Source organism: Corvus kubaryi, unplaced genomic scaffold, assembly GCF_017639235.1.
Source record: "Corvus kubaryi isolate FWS band 111438036 unplaced genomic scaffold, C.kubaryi_AGA036_p1.0 66, whole genome shotgun sequence".
Classification (NCBI taxonomy): domain Eukaryota; kingdom Metazoa; phylum Chordata; class Aves; order Passeriformes; family Corvidae; genus Corvus; species Corvus kubaryi.
This window is the reverse complement of record NW_024582054.1, coordinates 26,539,532-26,563,026: the sequence shown is the minus strand read 5'-3', so window position 1 is coordinate 26,563,026 and position 23,495 is coordinate 26,539,532. Positions and strand designations below refer to the sequence as shown.

At 47.8% G+C, this 23,495-nt stretch overlaps 1 protein-coding gene across 3 annotated transcripts; it reads right to left on the bottom strand.

Annotated features, from left to right (window-relative positions):
- Nucleotides 1–231: 231 nt before the first annotated feature.
- Nucleotides 232–22,316, bottom strand: EXOC3L4 (exocyst complex component 3 like 4). 3 transcript variants are annotated; one of them, XM_042047883.1, is made up of 12 exons: nt 21,727–22,316; nt 19,803–20,193; nt 16,454–17,105; nt 13,744–13,861; nt 12,639–12,764; nt 11,289–11,389; nt 9,837–9,932; nt 7,728–7,842; nt 5,663–5,785; nt 5,240–5,392; nt 3,749–3,870; nt 232–1,594 (listed from the first exon to the last, which is right to left on the bottom strand). In XM_042047883.1, exons 2-12 carry the CDS (start codon nt 20,134–20,136, stop codon nt 1,432–1,434), a joined length of 2,103 nt encoding a protein of 700 aa, XP_041903817.1. In that variant the 5' UTR covers nt 20,137–20,193; nt 21,727–22,316; the 3' UTR covers nt 232–1,431. The 3 variants fall into 3 exon arrangements, with proteins under 3 accessions (XP_041903817.1, XP_041903818.1, XP_041903819.1); XM_042047884.1 differs by having other exon boundaries at nt 11,322–11,389; XM_042047885.1 differs by lacking the exon at nt 3,749–3,870.
- Nucleotides 22,317–23,495: the final 1,179 nt, after the last annotated feature.

Below are 23,495 nucleotides of genomic sequence, written 5' to 3'. Positions count from 1 at the left end.
TGACAGCGGAGGTAACAAGTCTACCTTAGAAAAATTTTCATATGATGATTGTGAATTAAAGGTGCACTCTGTGCACCTTATCCATCAGAAAATTTCCCTTGGCCTGTCACCAGCACCTGCTGCTCACCCAGACTGAAACTTACACTGGTGCAACCTGAAGCAAAGGAAACAAAAGAGGCTCACAGCTGATGCTGTAAGCTCTGCTGCAAGAAAAAATCATGTTCAAGGCTATGCCATGTCCACATTTATCATTTTAATAGATCATAAACACATCTCTGTAGTCCTAGATTAAATCCTGCAGAGGGCAACCTAAAGGATAAATTGAATTAAATAAAATCAGATTTATACAGCTGTAGACTGCTGAATGTCTCTTTCAGTCTCCCCTGCAGATGCTGGATGTAATGCTTTGGATCCTTCGTGGAGTTAACCCTATGGTAATCCATGCCCATCAATGGGATGATGCTGGTTTACACCAGGTGAGGATCTCATCTGTAGCACTGTCTGTCCACCTCACATTAGGTTTCATACTGCAGTCAGATTGTAACAGATCTGTTAAAATGCATTTAATCACACAAGAAAATGGACTAGAGGCATGGTGGCACTTTCCCCAAGTCAAGGAGAACTTGGAGCCTCCCTCCACGTGGCATATCCGATCCAGGCATATCTGTACACACAGAGATGTGGTGGCATGGACAAATCTTCAGTCCAACAGGAGTTTTTCAAGACAGCCCTCGTGTGAGGAAAATCCGCTGAAATGCCAGAGGGGCCATGGGGGCCACCCTGGAGGGCAGAGTGTTCCATGTGCTGCGTGTCCCAGCTGTGGGGTTTGGTTACCCAGTGTTTTCCTCCCCAGGCAGGTAGTGGTTTGTGGCCTCAGGTCACAACATCATGACCTTGGGTCATGCCAGCTCAGCCAGCTGGTTTGTGGGGCAGGAAATAAAACTTGGGTGCTACCACATCCCTGCCCAAGCTCTGCCCCTCGGTTGCTCATGGGCACTAATTATGAGGGAGGCTCTCTTGCTCTGCTGCTGTATAATTATGCAGAGCACAGTCCAAGCCTTAATATAGCGCTGAGGCCTTAATATAGCTCTGAGTGAACTGCTTTTGGTTTTCTCCTGTTCTCTGAAAATACGTTTAATCTTGTACCAAACAGTGGAGCAGCCTCTCAGCAATAGAATCCATATGGAACATGAGGTGGACACCATGCCTGGGCTGGAGCTGCTGCCCAGGAGCTCTTGCAGAAGGTCAGTGTCTTGGTGCATCTGTTGCCTTGGGGTTCTGAGCTTGGGGTAGCAAGTTCAGGAAAGTATTCCTTTCTCCACAGTCAAAAGTTTGGGTTTGCAGAGGAGCAAGATGGATTAGCAGATTTTGGATCATGTGTAGAGGCAGTGCAGGAGGAGGCAGGATGCTGCCTGCTGTTTTGGTCCTGCGTTAGAAGCAGCTGATGATTACTGGAACATCAATTTCAGCGAAGAGTGTGCTGCCCTCCCCTCTGTCGGAGCTCTCCCATGCATGGTGGACTTGCCGAAAAATCGCCGCTCTCCTGGCGCGCCCCAGCCCCCGGAGTGCCAGGATGGCCAGGATGTGTTCCTTCCTGCAGAAACCAAACAAGACCTTGCTCAGACCTGGCCAGCAAAACCAGCCTGGAGGTGAGCAACCGACAGCTGTGCTGGAGACAGAGCAAGGCTATAGCAAAGTGCCAGGGACTGACCCCTCACTGCACTGGAGGAGCCACCAGGATGGGAGTCTGCAGCCTCTGGAGGTACCAAACCAGTGAGCAGCAGCTCTTGCCACACCACACTGGTGGGACAGCCTCCTGCTGCTGGTGCTTCAGGGAATTTCCTCCTCTCTCTCCACGCCCATGATGCCTTTTGCAAGTTTTCCAGAGAGGCTGCGGACCTTTTGTGTAATGATTATTTTGAGATGAGTAATGGAAGTACTAATATTTAGGAAGCTGATAGGCACTAATGAGATTAGAGCTGGAAAGCTGACTTGGAAACATACCCTGTTCCAGGAATCTCAGTGTATACAAATTCAGAGACATCTCTGAGAGCTCAGGGGAAAAATTAACAGGGACCTGAACAGGAAGCAGTGCAGGTCCAGCAGATTCCGCCTCGTTTTCCGAACTTCATTGTTAAAAATAATGTTACTCAATAATGGAAAGTCAGGAATTAGATAAACCAAGAGAACAAGCCTTAAAACCTGGCTTGGGTCTGAGGCTAATGATGAAAAAGTACCACAAATCACAGCCTTGTAAATGGCTTTTCTGACTGGAAAATTGTTTTCAAATAGCCATCATTGATGACTAGCCATCATTTACCTCCCAGTACAGGCACCCTCCCCAGAACAGGCACTGCCTCTTTTTCAGTTTAGTCTGGCCACTGGGATTAAACCCTTATTGGGGTTTATTTGTTTATTTGCTTTTGTTTGGTTTTTGTTTGTGGGGATTCTTTTGTAAGGTAGGTATGTTCACCTAGAAAACTACTTAGGAATAATTGTTCCTTTACATGTCCATGTCTTGAATTCCCCCACACAGACAAGTCTGAAGCATATCTGACCCACTCATGTTAAATCTGGTTATGAAAAATTTTGAGCCCCAGTTTTGGGGAGAGGAAAACATATTTAATGTGATTTTTTTTCTCATATTTTAGGGTCTACTTCAGTATTCTAGCAATTACTTAAGTATTACGTATTATTTTGATTGCATAAATGTCATCCAGTGCTGAAATCTTTGGGGTTTTTTTTTTCTTAAATTACCCTGATGAAATGGAATTTATTTCAATCTGTACCTCTGATATTCATTCTCAGTGGTTGAAAGAAGAACTGTAGAAGAGGAGGTAACTTCTGATTCGCAGCTGCTTAGCCATGCACAGAGCTAGTCACTTTCTTTACTTTTCCAGGAGTTTTAAATTTTCCAGATGCAGCCTTGGAACAGCAAATGGAAAGTACAAAATAAAGAATTTGTAATTTATTCCAAAATTTAATGGTTGTGTTGAGGCCGTTTCAGAAACGGCAGCTGAACTGCGTCAATGGCTGCCACACTTTGAGGTCTGAGCCTGGGAACAGGAGACAAACTATTTGCTCCAAATCTGGACCTGCAAATTGGCAAACAGGGCTGATTGTTTGATACTGATACTGGTGATGTGCAGAAAAGCAAACTGGAGCTTTACTGTGAAACAAGGTTCATTTTGAGCAATAAAATGGAATTCAGTGAGAGGATGCATGGGAATGGTTCAAAACTGTGTCAGGGGAGCTCTAGACTTGACATTAGGAAGCATTTTTTAACTGAAGCTGTGGTCTAAGACTGGAGCAGGCTTCCTAGAGAGGTGGTTGATGTCCCAAGCCTGTGAATGCTCAAGAGGCATTTGGACAATGCCCTTAATAGTTTACATTAACTTTTGGTCAGGCTTGAAGTGATGAGAAGTTGGACTGGATTATCACTGGAAGTCCCTTCCTAATAGACTGAAATAGTTCGATTCTAGTCTATTCCATTCCATCCCATTCCATTCTAAAATGAAAAGGCTTTGAAGGTAATTTTTGTGCATTGTAAGACACAGCACACAAGGGGAAAAGAGAAAAATTACGCAGTCAGAAAAAAATAAGGTGGGATTCCCATTGTTGCTGGCACCCTGATCTCTAACGTGTGGCCACCAACACAGACAAGCTGAAGAGCTTGGCACAGGCACAGGGCGAGCTGGTGCTGTTTGGGATGGAGCCCAACAGTTCTGGCATCTGCCAGTTCATGTACCTGATATCTGGATAGTCCTGGCACAGCTCCTTGACATGCGCCTTGATCTTGTCTTTTTTCTTCTCTCCAATGATATTGGCAATGTGGTCTATGGCGGGGGAGAGCCAGTTGGCGCCAGAGCCCTGCGGACAAAGAGTCACATGAGGACATCAGGGACAGCAGCACCTGCTAAATGCCTTTTTCCCTGTGGCAAGAGCATGGCCTGTGTACATGGGGTGTATTTACTGGTGTGAGCCAGGACTGGTGCAGGCAGGACAGGCTGCCTCGGGCAGGCAGCAGGGTGCTGGGTGGCAATGGCAAGGTACCCCTGGGAGCTCTCCTAGGCCTGGCCCTGCACTTCCTGATGCTCACGAGCACCCAAGCAAGCCAGACCATGAGCAGGGCATTGTGGCTGTGCTCCAGCATAGCAGCAGATGCCACAGACTTCACCTCCTGCTGCCTGATAGTTTCATGTGCCTCATCTCTGAGAGGGGATTTAGTGCCCTGGATGCCTGACTTTCCACAAAATCCAAGTAATTCAACTTTGACTTCCTTGAAAATCCCAGATTGATGTTGCTGTGAGAGACAGAAATGTTAAAGGTTAATGACTTGACCAACGGCAACCATTGTTTTGACCAACAGACACGTAAATTGCAACAATCAAGTCCTGTCACTGGGTACACGAGTGGCAATACCTTTTCTCTCTGCTATCTACTCTTACCCTTTCTTTCTTTTCCTTGTATATTTTCTTAAGTGATATTTTTATACTTTTATATTGTTATATTACTACAGGTAATAACCACCTGTAATAAATACCACCTTTCCATTGTAATTGAATTGTTTTAAAATAAACCTGCCATACATTTATATTTATATTTATACACTCACATATATATGTCTATGTATAGATATATCTATATCTCACACTGGTGACTTAGTTTTGTGCCACTCTAATCTGGCCCAAAGGATTTATTAACAGGAACCTCGTTACCCCACCTTCAGGGGTGGGTTGTACCAGTTGTCTAGTCACAAAACACACAGGCAGCCACCACTTTCTCCCCATGCCCTGCTGTACACAGACTGTGTACCCAGATGGACTTTCTCATGGGACTCAACTCCATGAGCTTTATCCAGGGCAGGGATCCTTTGGTGACAAAATGCATCCCGTGGCCTGAGGGAACAGGCCCACGACGAAGCTGCCACCAGATGAGTGTCGTCCTACAGCGCATGAACCACCCTATGCAAAGCTCCCTGGTGCTAAAACACCAGGTGCTGCCATCAGAGAGCTGCTGGCTGAACATGCACAAGCTGCCAGTGCAGAGAGGCTGCCGGGCTGGAAACCCACAGCATGAACCTGCAGTAACCACCTCGCTTGCTCTCTTTTAAGCACTTCTATATTTCTTGAGGCTTGGCCTCCTGGAGAGCCTGCTGCCTGGTCTGTGGGAAGCCAAGTGGGAATATTGCACCTCTGAGAGTCAGCAGCCAGGGGGTACCAGGAGAGAGCGCCCATACCTGATCAATGAATGTATCGTGAATGACTGCGGCTTCCAGGCTCATCTTCCTGCTCACTTGCTGCCGTGTCTCCCTGTTCATTTTCCATCTGGGTTTGATGACCTGTGTGATATATTCCTTCACCACGTATTTATGAACTTCCTGTAGAAGCTCCTGGTTAAAAAAAACAAATCTTGTGGGGTTTTTTGTCCATTCAAGGCCAAGGCAGTGAGAGAGCGCAGGGAAAGCTCTCAGGTCTCTGGCAGCACCTGAGGGCATAGAGGAGGGAGCACACCATCAGCACACACTCACTCATCTCTGCAGCCCCCACAGTTATAAAGAGCAACCACTGTTGCAGAGGAGTCTGCAGGTGTTACCACAGCCTGAAAATGATCGTGTGAGCCCCCAGCATCCCTGTGCCCAGGCGTGGAACCGGCTGCCTACCTGCCCCAGGGGCTGCCTCATGTGCTGCAGGTGCTCGGAGAACTGTGAGACTGCCGACATCAGCGAGTCCGGCCCTTCCGTCGCCAAAATCCAGTTTTTGGTCAGGATTTTCTTAAGGAGTGGCTGAAAAAAGACCAACTCACTGATGACACAGGTATATTCAGACTACCTGATGCCCTAGCTGAAGGATCTCAGGCTTGAACTGAAAGCACAGAGCACCCCCCCTGCATGAAGAAACACCAGGTGCAGGCTGGGTTTCTCTCTCCACCCCAGGGAATTCACACCCATGTCTCCCCTTACTGGGTAGGTGCCCCAGTGCAGAGGGGAGAACCATCACACCCTGAGCAGGAGATGTTTTGGCATTAAAGGCTTATTTGGGATATCTCGTTTCCTTGCTCTGTGCCACCTTCTGATCCACCAACTCTATTTCTTTAGGTAAATAAATTTGTTTCTCTAATGTATTGGGGAGGAAAGAGATTAGAATGTTAATCACAGGAGACTCAGGCATGACTAGAACAGGCTGTGGTGGGCAACCATGTATGCCAGTGTTACACGGGTTTGCACCAGCTATGGAAATGAGAAGTCACTTGGTAGTGAATCTCTTGGAAATTAGCCCAGTAATCCATCACCTCTACAGCTTTCTCAGCTTTCTCCATGAGGAAATGAAGCTCTTCGTGTTCACAGCCCTCCCAGGAGGCTGTCTGTACTCCTGCAGACCTGCATGAAGTCTTGCTGGGATTTTCCTTCTTACTCTGATGTGATGGTGGGGGAATGGCAGCTGGGAGCATCTCCAGCTTTATCCAGCCTCATGGTTAGTGATGACACTGTTTCCCATCTGTCCTGGGTACAAGGTACTCTGACCAAGTGTCCTCAATGGGTTATTTTCCTTTGCTGGGTCCCTAGAGCTAATGTACCTTCATATAAAAATAGCAGTATCTGCTAAAGACTTCTGGCACCTGGAAGAGACTTCCCTAAGGGCCAAATGCAAAATATCCTTCTTCTGGCATATCCCCTTTTCTCCTCCTAGCTCTCAGGATCTTTAGACTCCTGGCAATTTCCTTCCCAATTATTTCCCCCCTTGCTGTGCTCCCAGCCTGCTAGAGATCTGTTTAGAAATGCTTTGACTCGGCCTCTCTCAGTTCTCACGACATTTCAGCTCTCTTGCTCAATGCCTTGGCTTGGGGCCTTTCCTTGCCTGCTGCTTAGGCTCCAAGACAAGATCTGCAGTCACTGGAAAGTCCCCTTGGCAAGGAGGGCTTGGCTTAAGTTGGAGAAGTACCATGACTGTCCTGGTCTCTGGAAGTTATGTTTGGGGATTTAGAAAGTGAATTTGGATGAGTGAAAAGGGATGGGACCAAAGGCTTGATTTCCCCCATCTCTGGTATTATGCCAGCTGGAGCTAGTGGACCCAAACTGGCTGAAAGCAGAAAGGCCCTTCTACAGCACCTGAGAAGCACAAACTGCATTGAAGCACATTGCCTTTTAGGCCTCTTAACATAAGTCCAATTTTATCACAGCTTTATCAATTGGTACCAGACCTTTAGCATACTCATTCTGGAACAATCAGTCTTTTGTCACCATGGGAACAGCCTGGAAAAACCACTTCTACCAGAATGAATTCTATCCTGTCTGAAGAAGTTTCTAATAGACTGTGGTGGTAGATCTGTGAATCAGTAAGTCAAAGTCCTGAAAAAATCCAAGTTGTTTAATAGAAGGAAAAGTGTCCCATTGGTGGTGTTCAGCTGACCTCTCCGGTGCTTCTCTAGGGGCAAGGTTTTCCCCCACTGCTTTGCCTGAGAGACTGGAAGCTGCTAAATACCCTTTTCTTTTGATTGCTATTAACAGCTTGAAAAATTCTTATTGCTCATCATAAAAAATTCCCAGGATTCTGGAAGTGTTGCTTTGTAAAGGGGATTTCCACAAGTGTTAAATGCATTTTGGAGGGACCATAATGTCATGTGCTGCAAAATGAGGTTTAGTTGGTGAGACAAGGGGAGGGCAATGACCCTCAGCTGCTGCACACAACCCTTATATTGAGGAAATAATGTAGCTAAGATCCTCTTACCTGTGCTTTTGTTCTTAATTTGGTTAAGAAAATATTTGTGAAGTTCCTTGTCAGAGCTGCCAAAATCTTCTGCAGTTCCTCAGTATTGACTTTAAACGCTGTTTCTAACCCTGACCTACAGAGAGACAGAGATCACCAATGAGTTAATGTTAAAATGTAAACTATTACACAGCCCTAAGCATGTTATCTGGATTGGCAGGTTGGATATTATTTTTAAATAAACTTGTGTTTCTAGTACTTCCTCTTGGAAACACTTAATGAGTCAAAGTAATGGCTCTTTTTTGCACAATCCTGTACACTGAAAATTAATCATAGCTGAGTAACTGTGGTTAAAAACCCCCACAGATTTCCTCATCAGGTGGGACAGTGCAGCCATGTGGAGCAGTTGCATAGGCCAGTTGCTTTTTCACTCGAGCAACACCTCTGCTAAATGATTTCCAGGTACCTGGGAGAGAACTGAGGGCTATGGGGGAAAAGTAAATAATAAAGCCAGAGAAGGGAAAGCTGCTGACCCTGTGTCCCCCAGAGCCTGTCTGATTCACTCCACACAATATCTGTCAGCAGCATCTGGGATGGTAACTACAGGGATGGAAACCTGTGGAATTTCCTAAGGACAGTGCATACTTCTGCAATGTTTCACCCTATGAGAAAGAAAACTTCTGAGAGGTTTATGAAATTCTCTGTGTGTGTGCTTTAGGGGCATTGCAACCTCTGGCTTTCTTTTCGCTTTCCATTCCTGTCCCATTGTAACATGCTCAGTGTTGGTGAGGGGAGGAACTGAGGCAGCACCACCACAAAAAAAGGCATCACCAGTGATGCCCGAGCTTCCCTGGATGTGCTTCATCCACTGCTGTAAACACAGAGAGCAGCAGGTTCCTTTCACTGCTCAGATTTATATGTCTGAGGCTGCCCTGGCAGAACGATAAAGCACCCAACACCATCCCTGTCATCCCAGGCTGGAGCTCAGGACTGTAACTCCGGTTGAACACCTGAAGTCTGGGTCCAGCATCCAAAAAATCGTGCTGTTAGGACTCCTGCCTCTGCCCCACAGCTCATCACCCCAGGCTGATGAATGTTTAACTTGACTCAGGAATAACCCTATCACCCGAGCACTGCCAGCTCCCTGCCTGGGGCTGGCGTCTCCCTTCACCCCCTCTGCAGTGTCCAGCAGGGAAGGGGCAGCAGTGTCCCGCAGGGGCAGCAGGAGGCAGGAAAAGCCAGTTCCTCGCCGAGGTGAGCATTGCTGGAGAGACCGTGCCATCTAGAGACTTCCCGGCGGTAGTGCTCGCTGCGGCTGGAGCCGTCGGCTCCTGAGACACCGAGCCCGAAATCCCCTCCATCCCCTGAATAATACTTGGCATACGCATCCCTGCCGGAGGCAGTGCCAGGCAGCGGTGCAGCAGCAGGGGCTGGAGATCACAACCCAAGCTTTTCGGTGGCCAGAGCCCACGCACTAGTCCTGTGTTGTTCTTCTGGACTGGCAAACCAGAGCATCACATCTGCATGGCAGAGACAACCCCAGATGTTGATGAACCCTTGGGCACGGGGCCGATGGACCAGTGTGTGGGACATGCACTCACTGGCTCCATCCCACTTATGGGGTGAGTGATAGATCTTTGACAGTCAGCCTGATGATACCTGTTCCTCAGAGGTACTTTCCAACACGTGGCTTCATGCAAATTCATGCAAAGTCCTGGAAGTTCCAGATGTCAGCAGCAATGGCAGGCATTTATTTTTGTGTTGAGTGCTTTCATAGAGTTTCCTATAGCCCAGTGCCAAAGGCAGCCTTGAGACCATGTTTCTGGGATTATTCTGCTAACCTCCAGAACAAAAAAAAATGGAAAAAACCCTCCCCTGAGGCTCGAAAAGATGCCCTGAAAATGAGTTTTAAATGCTCATGCAACCACTGGATCCATCCATATTTCTGTCTCTTCACCGTTGTGGCTTTTATTTGCATCCCTTGGGGAAAATCCTCCCATGAGATTAGAAGGGCTGGAGGCTGAGCACCCATGGGGTACATCAAGGAGAGCTTGGTCTTTCCTTTACAGATCCTGCCACCCTCCCACACCCCAGAAACGCAGCAGCTCGGCTTGGGAGGAGCAGACTTACACCAGGTCCTGGAAGCTGTTGATGTAGGCAACGAGATAGGGCACAAAGATGGGGCTGTCCTGGGCAGTGCTCCACGCCGTGAACTCCTGCTCAAACCTGTAGGAAAATACAGCCAGGTAACACTAACGGTGGGGGCACTGAGGATGCCTCATCGTCTGTGTACATGGTGGTGTCAGGAGACACCCATGGCTGGCCCAACCTGTCCCCTCTACGCAGACAAGTTTTTTCCAGCTGTCATAACATGTGTGTGCAGTGGAGGGGAATAGATGGCAGATAATTACAGGTTTAGGATGCACTCGCCTGAGCAGGTACGCAGCACTTTTGGAGAGATGCCAGGGATGTTGGGAGGCCAAATCTCTGCCTTTTTCTCATGCTGAGGGTTTAATTGCAGGTGTGGTATGCAGGCTTACAAGTCTGAGCCTTCATTTCTCTGGTTGTTGGGGCAATATGTTATGTGCCTTTTAAGCACACAGGGAAAGGATTTAGTGAGGACTGATTTTACAACAGAAGATATATAGGAATAGGGCAGCACGCCTACCTTCCCCCCCTCCCCAAAACCTCAGCGTGGTTGTTACGTAGTTTTCTTTTGTGTAGCAATAATTTCATGGGTTTGACAGCTGTTTCACAGCCAGGTCCACGCTGAAGACAGGAGGCTGTGTGCTCAGGCAGACTTTGCCTGATGGTCCCATTCTTTGTCAGGGTAAAGGAACCTGCTAGAGCTGGCCCCAGCCACTTGCATCTCAGGTTTGTTTAAGTAAAAGCTTAAGTTTCAGTGGTCCCTCAATCTGAGAGCCCTGGCTGCTCCAGCTTGCATTTTACACATTAAAAAAAGACCCAAAAACAATAAAAAAGAAATAAAAGAAAAAAATTTAAAAGAGAACAAAGGAAAGGGAAAAGAAGAACGAAGGAAAAAAGAAAAAACATTATTTTAGCAATCTCCTTTGGACTCTGAGTAAATTTTAAGGGACTCAGGAGGCAGCCCAGCAGTGTGGGCAGTGTGTTTTGCCAGGGTGTAGCAGAGAGGGTCTCATTAGCCATTTTTTTATGCCCACAGCCATGGGATGCCAGAGAAAACCACTCAGCAGGACTCATCCCAGGATACCTAGATGATGTTTTGGACAAGCAGGCTTTGGGTCTGAGGATCCATAACCACTGCTTGCTCATGACTGAAGCTGCAAGTGACCAGTGTCCAATGTCACTAAAGTCCTGGGTGGATGGGTCTGCAGTGGTCCCATCCCTATCCAGATAGCAGCTACTTGCCAGAGCACTGACATTAGATTTTTGGACTCACAGAGTCCCATCTGAAATCAGTTTATGACTCCCTCCAAGTTGTTTTGCAGCTTGCTCATTGGCTCAGTGCCAGTGCCTGGTCCAGTGACTGGACCTTTTCCCTGTTTTTTTACCAATGTGGGACTCATTTAGAAAGAAAGTGCTGCCCAGAGCAGTGATGACCTTGGTATGAATTCGAGCAGCTCTGCCACGCACAACTCAAGCATTTTTGTTTCCAGGCCTCTGCTGATAGCTCCAGATAACTTCATGTGCTGCCCGATGATCTAGAAAAGGGAATGAAGAAACTCCAGTGAGTGGGACAAGCACTGGTGAAACATCCTTCACAGGGATCTCATGCAGCTTTGGTTGGTGAGAATGGCTCACCTAGCAAAGGGGCAAACAGCCAACTTGTTGCCAGGAGGTTTTTATTAATCTCTAGCATTTTTAAAAATCATAATGCAGAATGGGCCAAGAAGCACCAAGTGATTTGTGATGTAATCATCCACCCTTAATGGTCTCATGCCATTTTGCTGTCTGAGTGTGAGTTAGAGGCAATGCTGTCTGGAGCCCTGAGGTGTCCTGGTGTCATCCTCCTCTTTTGGGGGGAATTGCTGGAGGGATCAGTCCCCAATCCAAAGCCCAAGGGAAGCTGAGCTGTCCCCATGTATGACCCCATGATAAGGGTGACTATAAGCCCCATCCCTGAGGGTCCACACGAGCCCCCTTCTCAGGAGTGATACCAGGGCAGCATGGAGGGCCAGGCATCACCTTGAACTCCTGTTTGCACTGGAACTCCTCCCACGTTCCCATTCCCACAACCCCAGCTGCACTTGTGGACTGAGGTGTGTTGCAGTCCCACTCTGATACTTCCCAAGGTATCCTATCCATCTGCTAAATGAATTCAGACCTGCCTTCCCTGTGATCACATAATGTGTAATATTCCTCTATGGAAAAAGAGTCATGTCAGCAGGTAAAACTCTTTGATTTTCCTTATTTCTCTCTCCCTCTCTTTTTTTGTTAGTAGTATTTAATTGAAGTGACTCACCCAATTGAGTGATGAGAATTAATCTAAACCCCTCCTGCATTTATTGTCCTGTAGTCCCTAAAGCTAGTAGGGGCTTTTGTTTTTTGTACTGTTTAAATTGGAGTGGCTGTCACTGCCTACAGCCTTTCCCCGGCTTCCACAGCCCTGGGAGAAGTTGCTCTTTAAGCCAAAGGTTTTTTCAAAGAAACCTTTTCTTTCCACCTTTTTTCCAATTCTCTTTCTTCTTCCTAATCAAAGAGGTTTAGGGACTTTAAAATCAGTTGCCTATTATGTTGCTGACACAATTGACAGCAGGTTTAATTTGCAGCTAGAAGGCAAGCGGGAGAGCTAAAAGTTGTAATAAACGGCATTTTCTGCTCTAATGTATTCTGCCAGTGCATGACTTACATAAATTATCGCAGGAGGCGGTACCTCCACCCCAGAAGGAAACGATCCAGTTTCCCTGGAGGCACAGAGACCCCCCCACTTTCCCCCAGCTAATTAAATACCGTTTGAATATCAAAAGCGAGTGAGGCGTGGTAGAGGTTTTCGTTCTCTTCTGAATGAACTTCCTTCTCCCACTTCTCCGTGACCTCTAGTCTCAGGATGTTTCCAAAATAACTTTTGATTTTCCCCTAAATGTTAAACATAGGAAGGAAACATGCAGCTCAGGATAATGAAGTAAACACGAGTACAGCGCCTTGCTGCATTTTGCTCCATCAGCATGTGTGGGTGGCCAACATGCATGGCATGGAAAGGTGAGCAGAGTCACAGGCCTTGCTCCAGACCTCAGGAGAAATCAGAACTGTGCTATGTGTGAGCAAGGTGCTCCCACATCAAAGGAGAGTCATTCTCCTGGCAGGGAAACAGTGGGTCAGCTGTTTGTTTGATTGCAAAGTCCTCCAGCACATGGAATGCACCCGGTCAGGATTAAAGATCAAACCAGTCCTTTCCAGCAGTACAGCCAGTCAGGTAAGTGGCAGCACTGCTCAGTTCTGGCTGATAAATCAGTCTTGTTGCTGGTAAAACACCAGCACAGTGGAGCAATACTGATTTCATTCAGCAGCGTAACTTGAGCTCACCTTGAGCTGTGCCCTGATTCAGAAATGATTTGCAAGAAAACATCTGAGCCCAGCAAAGAGCCAGGAAAGCCTTACACAGGGTGCCAGACAAGGACTGCAGAAAGACAGCTGGGAAGTGGCTTCATGAGAGGGCACAAACCATGAGTGTGTCCTCTGGTGGGGATGCCCAAAGTCTGCCAATGGCAAACCTCAGATGTACTGGAGGAAATCCCACACAGTGACAGCAGTAGCTAAAATGCCTTTACTGCTAACTTCACAATGGGTACAATCTGGTGAAGCCCAGCTATGACCTTTCAGTAAGTGTCTGCCATACTGAGTGGGTCTGGTGCTGTCCTGTTGGCTCTGCTTGGGTCCCCAAGGTGGTATTCAGGAATTTTTTGCTTTAGAATACAGCACTCTGTGTGGGGCCAGTAGGACTCAGCACCTGGCGGGGCTGGAAACCACAATGCAGTCATCCAAGACCTCTGTCTGGGAGGCTGGGGTTCCTGTACCTTCTCTTGGGAGCACATGGGGACTAGGTCAAAACTCTCACCTTTGCAGAAGCAATGTAGTCATCGTTCAGTTTATCCCAATCAGCTGGTGTTAACAGCAGGGACAGGTTTTCTGTCTTAACCTCTGGTTTGAGATCAGGATGACCCAGAAAGAGTTCACTGGAAAGAATCAAATGAACAAATTATAATGCCTCAGAGTGTGAATAAACTGATGGAATATTCATGCAGCATGAGCTACATAATTATTAAGCCATGAGAAATATACTTAAGGCTTAAACTGTGCTGCTTGTTTTCAAGGTTTAACAAGAAAATCTTTCCTTTCTGTTCAAAATCCTAATTATTCAAACCCAAAATGATCTAAGGTTCCAGCCCACTTCAGAAATCATGAGACTTCTGAGTTGTTTGGACACGAAAAGTGCTATGAGAATTTACTTTTTAAAATAAACAACATGAAGCTGATTCATTCGACTACAAGCTCGCAAAATGCCTTTCAGGGTAATTCCTGTAGTAGCGCGCTGCTTTGGAGTTAGCCCATCTCCTTGCCTCCTCTGCAGTGTCATATCACGGCTCCTGTCAGCCTGTGATTTCTCTCTGCATTCTCCCGAGCCAGGGGAGGTGGCAGAGCAGGACCTGGAAGGCTCTGCCATGCCTGGGACACGAGCCACGCTCCCCTGCAGATGGAAGTGGTGGGTGGACGTGCAGCTACAGAGTCTGACTCCACCGAGGGCTCAGCTCACACATGACTTTGCCGCTCACTTTCCTCTGGATTGACATGTAATCAGGCCAGCTGATTAGTACAGAAGCCTGTGTTCCTCTCTCTGGGGCAATTAAAATGTTATTAGCCTGTACAATTGAATGTGCTATTCCTGCAACCTGCCACGGACTGTGGAGGCACCGCATCTTACAGGGCAATGAAGGTGGAAAAGAGAAAGAAGAAAATACACATGCACTTGATGAAGCTGGGGCCTAAGTTTTGAGCTGTCATCTTGTTAATCAGGGAACAGGGCTGCAATGTCCTACACACAGCCTGCACATTTGCTCAGGCACCAGAAAGGGTTCCCATTGCCACACCAGCACTGCACCCACAGTCAGGTTCAGATACAAGTGAGGACTGTGATGTACAAGGTCAGAATGCTGCAGAGTGACTGCTCAGCAGAAAATAAGCCCAGCCTGCTGATAGTGTCCTGGAGTCAATGCTTCCATGGTCATGGTTCAGATTTCCCAGAGAGGAACATCTCCACATGTGGAGCATTGCACAGCCCAGCTGCTGCCAGAGCCTGCTGCTCATTCTAAAGGACAGCACAGATTTAAATACAGACTCTCACCACAACTGAAAGGACAGCACAGATTTAAATACAGACTCTCACCACAACTGAAAGGACAGTCTCAAATGTATACTCGAGTGGCTTATTACCACCTCTTTCTTTTTTTTTTTTTTCATTTGTTTGAATTGTCACATCAATAGTTATTTCGGGTCAGTCAATCTCTTCCTTTTTGGTTATTTATTCCAAGAGACAATGAAGTCTTTTTGAATGGGAAAATCAAATGGAAACAGCCCAGAACAGCCAGGTGATTGCAAGCAGTGCCCAAAACAACTGCAAACTCTCAATAAACACTTTCACAGCAATTTAGAGAAATATGGTGTGGGCACTTTTCTTTGGTATAGAACCTGGCTGCTGAAGCTCATTTCTTTCCCCACTGTCCTGCAATGCTGGGGTGGGGCCATGCAGGAGTTTCCCTTCAGATGAGATCTGCAGGGATTTGTGATGCTGAGGGGGTTACACACGTCATTATGGTCATCACACTGTAGGTGGGGTTTTAAGAGCAACTGGTCAAGTTCACAGAAGAAACCTGTTGAGGTCTGTTCAAAACAAAGACCACCTGCAGTGCAAATGTTTCTTACCCAAAAGCTACCCCAGGCTAGGGGTGTTTTGGGACGCAGTGTGCTGCTGCTTGCCCTGCTCTGTCAGTGCCCATTTTGACCCACTGTTTGGCTCAGGGCTGATACTCCTGCCTTCACTCCTTCTTTGTTTTATTTGAGGGCTGCCGGTGGGTTTGTGTTTGTCCCTTCCTTGGACATCTGGTTCAGGCCACACCTGGGGACCAGCTACCGGGACAGACACAATTTTGCTTTGACGTAACTGTTTCCACATGATTATTTTCCAGACCCCTGAACCTGCAAGGAGCTGTAAGACATCTTAAACCCCTCCCATTCAACTAGCAGACACATCTGGGACAGAGCCTTTGTTTTCATGTGTCTAATTACCCTCGATGATGTCTTGACTCCTCTTTAAGAGGACTCTGACCCCATGCATGAGGGTTAATGTGGCCCATTTCCAAATGCATCACAGTTTTAATTAAACAGGAAGAAGACCTCCCCGACAGGCCCTTCCCTGTGCCTGGAAAAGTCACTGAACAGCTGTTGGATCTTGCCAAATATCTGCAGAAAGGACTAGGTTTGTCAAATGCAAGGAGAAGCTTCCTGAAATGTGGGAACAGCAAGTGGGAGAGGGAAAGGAAAATGGGGTGATGTAGATCTGTAAAAAGCAGCAAGTGCATTATCCACAGACCTCTGTCCCCACCTGTTAACAGATTTGCTATCTGGCTCCACTGTAGTCACTGCATCTCTCTTGCTTGCTTGGAAAACTGAGAATGGCTCAGTGCTTTTGGAGTACAGTGCTGTTGGAGTACCCCACAGCCCCGTGGCTCCCCAGAGGAGGCAGAGAAACAGTGGCAAGCACAGCAGCTCACCTGTGGTAGGTGTTGGCCACCCAGTCGAGCAAGGTGTAGAGCTCGTGGAAGTCCAGTGGTCCCTGGGAGAGTTCTTGCAAATGTGAGGCAATGGCATTGTGAAAAGCTTCCACATATGTGTCACACACCAGGTACTCCTCTGGATAGCATTTTTTTACTGATAACTTGATTTTCAGTAAATCTTCCCTCAGGTGTTCCTGGAGGAAATGTAAGTGGAGATCAAGCCAAGAAGTTGCTTCTTCCCTTGATGCCATGGGTGCCTTCAGGACTCTTTTTCTTGCACTCTCATTGATAGCTTCCCTCCACTGCTCCCTCCACTTTCTGGGCCTGCCGAGCAAGTCTGACCCAGGACAAGCAGCACTGTCTGTGTTGGGATGAGCTGCTTCTTCACGGGCAATTAAAGTCACCATGGAGGTCAGCAGGGTATGCTCTAAAGTGGGATCCTCCAGTGTTCCCTCCACTATGGACTGGATCGCATTTGTGATGGAATTATAAAGCAAATCCACATCCTTGTATTTCCGTACAAACTCCTGGGGGTTATCATTGTATTTCTCAGCATCCCATTCAGAGATAGTCTCATCTTCCATTAACCTGATACTTGCAAATGCTTCCAAAAGTTGTCTTTTCTGAATAAGTTCATTGATTTCCATTACTGCAGAGAGAGGAGGGAAGGGGTTGGGACAAAGCAGGCATTAGGATATTGACAGGTCGGTAACAGGACAAGATGCCTGACAGGGAGACTTGCAGGGGACTGTTGAGAGTAGCACAGCTCTGCTGCTGAGCTGGCCATAGTGGTGTGGCCCAGCTCTGGCACCTCTGGCTGAAAGGGCATTTCAGTGTGCTGCCCAAGATGGCAGGGAGAGTGCCCAGGGTTCTGGCTGGGGCAGGGGGAGGGAGCAGAGCAGGACAGACCCCTTTGGGTGTCCTGAGCTCTTAGGTCACATATCTCACTGGATGGTTATGTCTGTCCCAGCCTACCCACAAGCATGTCCTCAGAGATACCAGGGCCCTGAGAGAGCCTCCTGTATGTAAGCCTACAGTCAGGTGCCGAGCACAGCCTTGCACCAGTGATGTTTTTTTCCCAAGTGCTGAGCACTGCTGTCCCTGAGTGGCTTGGGGAGGTGTGTACTTTGGAGGGGCATCTAAACCTGTAGATTTGTGGTGCTCCTGGTGCTCAGGTCTCGTGTAGGTTTTCCCCATCTCCTTTGCTTTTGGCGCCCACTACCAGAACTGGCTGGTTTTGGCTGAGGCTGGGGGGAAGTCACCAAACACTGGTACCTGCAAAGTGGCTGAGGTCTACTGAGTTTCCCATTTGTTTTGCAAAGCCTTGCTTGTGCAAGAACCACTGCCTATTTGCCAGTAAGGTAACAAGTATTTGCCATGTGTTGAGGAGATCCACGCGCACGGTTAGCTTTTGGGGGACCCTGGGAAACTCTTGCCGTCGCCAACATCATAACAGATGCTCTGAACAGGAGGTGCCACTCTGACACTGGGCATGAGAAAAACATTAGAGAGAAGGGAAAGGGTATCATTTAGGCATGTGTTGGCTACTGCTTCTGGGACATACACATACAAAATGATTTGGAAAAACTGGAGAGCACTCAAAAAAGATATGAAGGACTGGTTCATAGCCTGTAATTTCTGCCCTTGGGCTTGTCTGCACACAGGTTTTATACCATATGTACCAAGTAATCTTTGTAGCATAAGAGTATCTGTATGAAGAGAGAAATATGCCAAATAACCCAACTATTGATGCATCACAGAACACATAGATCTTTGAGTGCCTGTATGGTGCTACAGTTGCTTCTGCACTCAGAAGGGAGGGAAATTCTACCAACTAAATTAGTCTCTTCTAGATAAATTAATATAAAACCTGTGTTTACACAAATGCTTGCAGTGAGAGACTAGAGGAATACATTCTGTTCTGTTGATCAAAATGAAAAAACACCATTTAATCACCATCTCAGATAATTATTCAGGGAGGTGATGTTGGGTGCTAAATGGATCTTTAATTTAGCAATACAAGATCAGCCAGCTGGTGGTTGAAGGAAGACAATTGAAAGGCAATTAACTATTATGCAGCTTAATGGTGCACGTGGTGGAGTCTCCATCACTTGCCATACTTATCTCAGGATGGGATGTGTATCTGACAGAGCTGCTCTAGTCCAGGCCAAACACAAGCTATTGGGCAGAGAATGGGTGTTATTCATGCAATTTCTCAGCTCGTTTATTGCAGGAGATCAGAAAGCTTGTGATAACATTTTCTGCTGCTCCGCATCTATGACCCTTGGAGATCAGACTAGCAAAGTTTATGAGCTGGGCTCAGATCCAGCTTACCAGCCTCCCAACGTATCAGCGTAAAGCAGTAAATCACCTTGCAGCACAGCAGAGCACATTACAGCAGAGGCAGTGTCAGCCCCCATATCTGATCCCTGTGGCACCCTATGCAGCACATCAAGAATTTCTTTCTAGAAATTTAGACTGAGGAAAGGCCAAGTCATGTTGTTCCACCTCAGTTATCTCCAGGTGAATGCATGGTAGCACCTCTGCCTTGAGAAGGGGGAGGACAGCAGTGCTCTAACCGTGATCAAAGTCATTGCAGTCTGCTCACGCCTGGGGAAAGATAACAGCTATGCTAAAGGGAGTTGTTATAATTTGTCTGAGACCTATCTATATAATGCTGACAAAACACATGAGAGTAACCAGCCTGAGGAAGACAAAGACCAAATACTTGCAGCACTGCTGTTGAGAGGAGTACAGGCAGAAAGTCAATGCAAGAGAACAAAGTATCTGTGGAAGTCTCTATGCAAGGCAACCTCTAAGATTAGGAACCAAAGTGGAGCTTCCAAACCAGATCACAGCCAAACCATCTTTCTTCAGTTCTAGGCCTTGCAGCACCCTACAGAGCATCAGTCTGAGGACCATCAATCTGAGAACCATCAGTCTGAGAGATGAAGAGCAGGAATTGTCCAGGAGGGAGGAGGGCAATGCAGACGATAGCACACTGCATTTCTAGGTATTGTCAGACCAGCAGTTCCCAAACTGTGCTCAGCAGCTTGGTGACTGATATGTGTGATGGGCAATATCACACTGACAGGTTGATAGGCAGGCTGCTGATATGGTTAAATTACTGCAGAGGTGGCTACAGAGCAGCATGTTCAGTGACAGAGGCCTGCCCAGGCTGGGCCAGCTAACACTCAACGAGTCCATGCAAGGGATGCAGTTGCCTCTCCCTTGTGAAGGGATGCCTGGTTCTTTAGCACCTCTGTTGGGCCCAAGCCTTGCACATTGTAAATTACTGTTACATTTATCCTGCCAAGAAAATGACACTGGTGGTTTGGTGTCTTACCTGAAAGAGGTTTTGCTTCAACGGGCTCACATATTTCACCAATCTCCTCCACACCGTTACAGATCATGGGTTTGTTCTCCTCGTAGCTCCTGAGTGTTCGCAGAAGTCTTTTTGCATTCCAAGTGCCAGTACCTTCCTTCCCTCTCTCTTTGTTCGGACTTCGCTTTGACTTCCGGATGCTTAACATGGTCTTAATACCTCTTTCAAAGAACCCACTGTCCCTGCTCTGCAAATCTGAGCTGCTCTGTTCAGAAGCAACCTCCATTTTTTCCTCCCCTGGACTGTTCATTGGAGAGGCTGGTTCTGAGGTCACACTCCTTGTGTCTAACTCCATATTTCTATTTATCTTGTCTTTCAACAGGAAGTTTACCAAACAGGTTGATGGTAATCACTGAAATGCATAAAACAGCAGAATTAGAGATGTCCTTAACAGGATGTTACTGTGTCTCCAAAGTCAGTCCTGGGCTGAAAATCTGGCCCATTCCTTTCCTGTGCCTAAATACGAGGACAGGGCAAGGTGTTGTAGCTGCTGTAACAATCTGCCCACAGACAACAGATGCTGGCCTGCACCTGGTATCCTGGAAAGCTTCACTTAACTGCATAAACCAGGCAAGAGGTGACTGTTTCTCCAGCACCAAGGAATCATGAGATGTCAGAGATGTTGAAATCTGTGTAAACATACCATTTCAGTGGGTAACCAGATATGGTTTTATTTTCCATTCATCTAAGTGGATTTCCATCCATGCAGGAATAATAATTTTCCTGAATCTCACTGATGTGTTGCCACTTTCTGATGTGAATATGGAACTTTGGGTTTTGCTGCTACTTCTGCCCTGCTCAAATCCTGAGCTGCTGCTGCTGGAGGTGGCCCAGGGGTGAGTTTTTCCCAGCAGGTGGCTGAGCTCTGCTCTAGCCCCTTCCACCAAAGCCACAGCTATCTCTGGACTCCGAATCGTCACAGTTACAGCACAGGAGGCAGTACAATGCAGGAAGGGTTCACATCACTCATACTGCCTCAGAGCACTGCATCCCAACATGCCAAGAATGGGTATCTCCAAGGTCAAACAAACCTCTGCATGAGCTGCAGGGATGCTGCAGGAGATTCCAGATTTCAGCAGAAGTGCTCCTGTCAGTGCTGCTGGGCTGCAGTCACAGCCTCTGCACTTGCTCAGCTCCTGCCCTGCTGCAGACAGACCAACTCCCCTCTGCCCACCCTGAGGGCTGGCCCAGGTGTTTGGGAAGAGGGAGGAGAGAGGTTTTGCCTTCCCTCCCTTGCAAAGGGCTCCCATCAGACCACCAGCTGATACAGCCCGTTCATGGAGCCACTGTAGATTGCAAAGCCCCGAGGATGGAAAATGCCACATTTCTCCAGAGCAGGCTTAAGGCAGCTGAGTGTACAGTTCAAGTTATTAGAAACAGCTATTGCTTGAGGTGACACACCAGCTGCCTGTCTCAGGTCTGTCCAGCTCACAGAAGCCAGAGACTGAAAAATTATTGTAGTCCATAGACATGTTGGGACTCTGGAAATAGATCTCATCCTTCCTCAGTCAGAGTTTTGCTCCCTTGTGCATGGTTATTTCACAGGCTGTGAAGTGCAGGGATGGCATCTTCCCATGGGTTTGCTGAGCTGCTGGCACAGTGGGGCTCAGACCCTGCCTCCCACACTCTCACGGGAGGGAGTATTTAACCACTCACTGCCTTGCTCAGGAGCTCATCCATCACAGCCCATACAGAGGGGGAAGGCAGAGGAGGGCACCCCACTGCCCAGGGATTTCAGTGGAAGCAGGCTGAGATCTGAGCTCATGGGGCTCTGCAGCCAGAGCAGAGCAGCAGCAGTGGTCGAAGGGGTGACCTGTGTGGTGGAGAGAGCCAGGGAAGAAGGAACAAAAGGTGTGAGCCCATGAGAAAGGAAAGGCATACATACCCCAGTACTGATCGAAGTGATCCCCTCTGCAGCGAGCTGGGACAGCACAGGCGTGATCCACAGAAACTGAGAGCAGCTCCGTGCCGCAGGAAATCCAGTGCAGGTGCAGTGGCAGGGGGGCAGCTCTGTAGGATAGAGGTCTGGGACAGCTCAGCCACCTCAGCTGACTGGGGCACCATCCCTCAGGCATGGGCTGGTCAAGGGGCTCCCTCTGGGAACGGTGATGCTCTCCATCCTCCTTTACCCACTGAAAAGGGCTGTAAAAAGTGGGAAAAAAAGGCCTGCCTGCCCCTGCCCAAGAGCACCAGCACCTTCACCTGTTTGATCTCTGGGAAAGACTCGCACTGTTTCACTTTCACTATGTCTGAGCGTTTAAAAGAAGAGGCGGGGGGAAAAACTCCAGGTTAATTATTATTCTACAATGGGGTGAGCTGCTGCCCTGAGGTGGCCTGGGGCAATGGGGGGGAAGGAGGATTTCAGGATGTGGTCCTGTCCTGATGGGCTGAAGCCCCACATTATCTGGGTATGGGGGCTCAAAAGCAGCCCCAGAGCTGCTGTGGGGGATGACTGCATTTCACCCCCTTCTGCCCTGTTTCTGCAGGTCACAGGTGTCTTGGTCCCAGTAATGATTGCCAGACGTGGGTGAGGGACAGGGAGTACTGTGTCCCCTGGTTAAATATTTATATATTCACATCCTCACTTTGCCCTCTGGGTACTTATTTCCATGGAGTTGCTAGCCCTGGATCCCTCCATTCTCGGAGCATTTGGTAACCTTGGAGGGAACTCAAAGCAAAAGAGCACGAAAAAAGGGGCCTTGAAGGTTTAAACAACATTAAACACAGTCACTTGGTTTGTCACTGAGTGGTGTAAAATGATTTAACCCTGGGGCTCCTTTAGTGCCCAGACAGAGGCAAGTCAGGCTGCCAGGCGTCCAAGGTCCTGGTGTAAAGCAGGAGGTGCCACCATGCCATGGGCAGTGTGCACTTCTTTGCTTTAGAAGCCTGCCAGCATGTCACCTGTCAGTGTAATAAGGGACATCAGAGAGGTTAGTGATGGATAGATGCAATAAATGGCATTTGGACTTTGTGCTGTGCAGGGGAGAACAGAGGGAGAGAGCGGAGGGTAACAGTCTCCTCTACCTCTGGGAGAGACTGTGTGTCCAGAAGATGGAAAGTGCATGGGATGGGAATAATTATGATCATATTAAACAGGGAAGAGTGGCATGGACTGGTGTGAAATTGCCCTGATAGTGAGATGGGACTGGGCAGAGCATCGTTTGTGGCTGCCCCGTGGTGCAGGAGCAGTCCTGCCTGAAGCCTCCCTCAGCCAGGCAGCCCAGTGCTGAGCTTTCTGTCCTTCGGCTCTTCAAAATGTGTCAGCCAGAGACTGACCTACTGTACTGGGGAAAACCATTACTGATAATGCTTCTGCCACCTGGCAGGTTGACAACCTGAATAAAGGAATGAGCTATTTATTCAGGCCCAGGTTGAGGGGTGGAAAGTCCCTTTGGACACAAAGTCCAACTAAACCTCTTTCCATCCAGGCTGTAATTGCTTCATCCACAAAATATTTACATAGTGTTGTTTGTACAGACAGGCTCATGTGACTGGGGTGCAGCCAGAGCAGGCAGGAGGTCCAGTATGCTGCAGGGGTCTGATCTGGGCTTCTCTGGGAGCTGTCAACTACCCCAAAACACAGCTAGCACCAAGGCCTGCTGGGATGTTAATAAACACAATCCCGAGGGAGCTCTGAATCCCACAGTCTAGGTC

Bases quoted from the DNA above. Each gene is read 5' to 3' on its own strand.
- EXOC3L4 (XM_042047883.1), bottom strand. From the start codon at position 20,136: ATGGAGTTAGACACAAGGAGTGTGACCTCAGAACCAGCCTCTCCAATG. The intron at 9,933-11,288 runs GTCATCACTGCT...ATTTTCCTACAG, and splicing joins CTGCTCGAATTCATACCAAG to GTTTGAGCAGGAGTTCACGG. The intron at 1,595-3,748 runs GTACATGAACTG...TGGTTTCTGCAG, and splicing joins CAGGACTATCCAGATATCAG to GAAGGAACACATCCTGGCCA.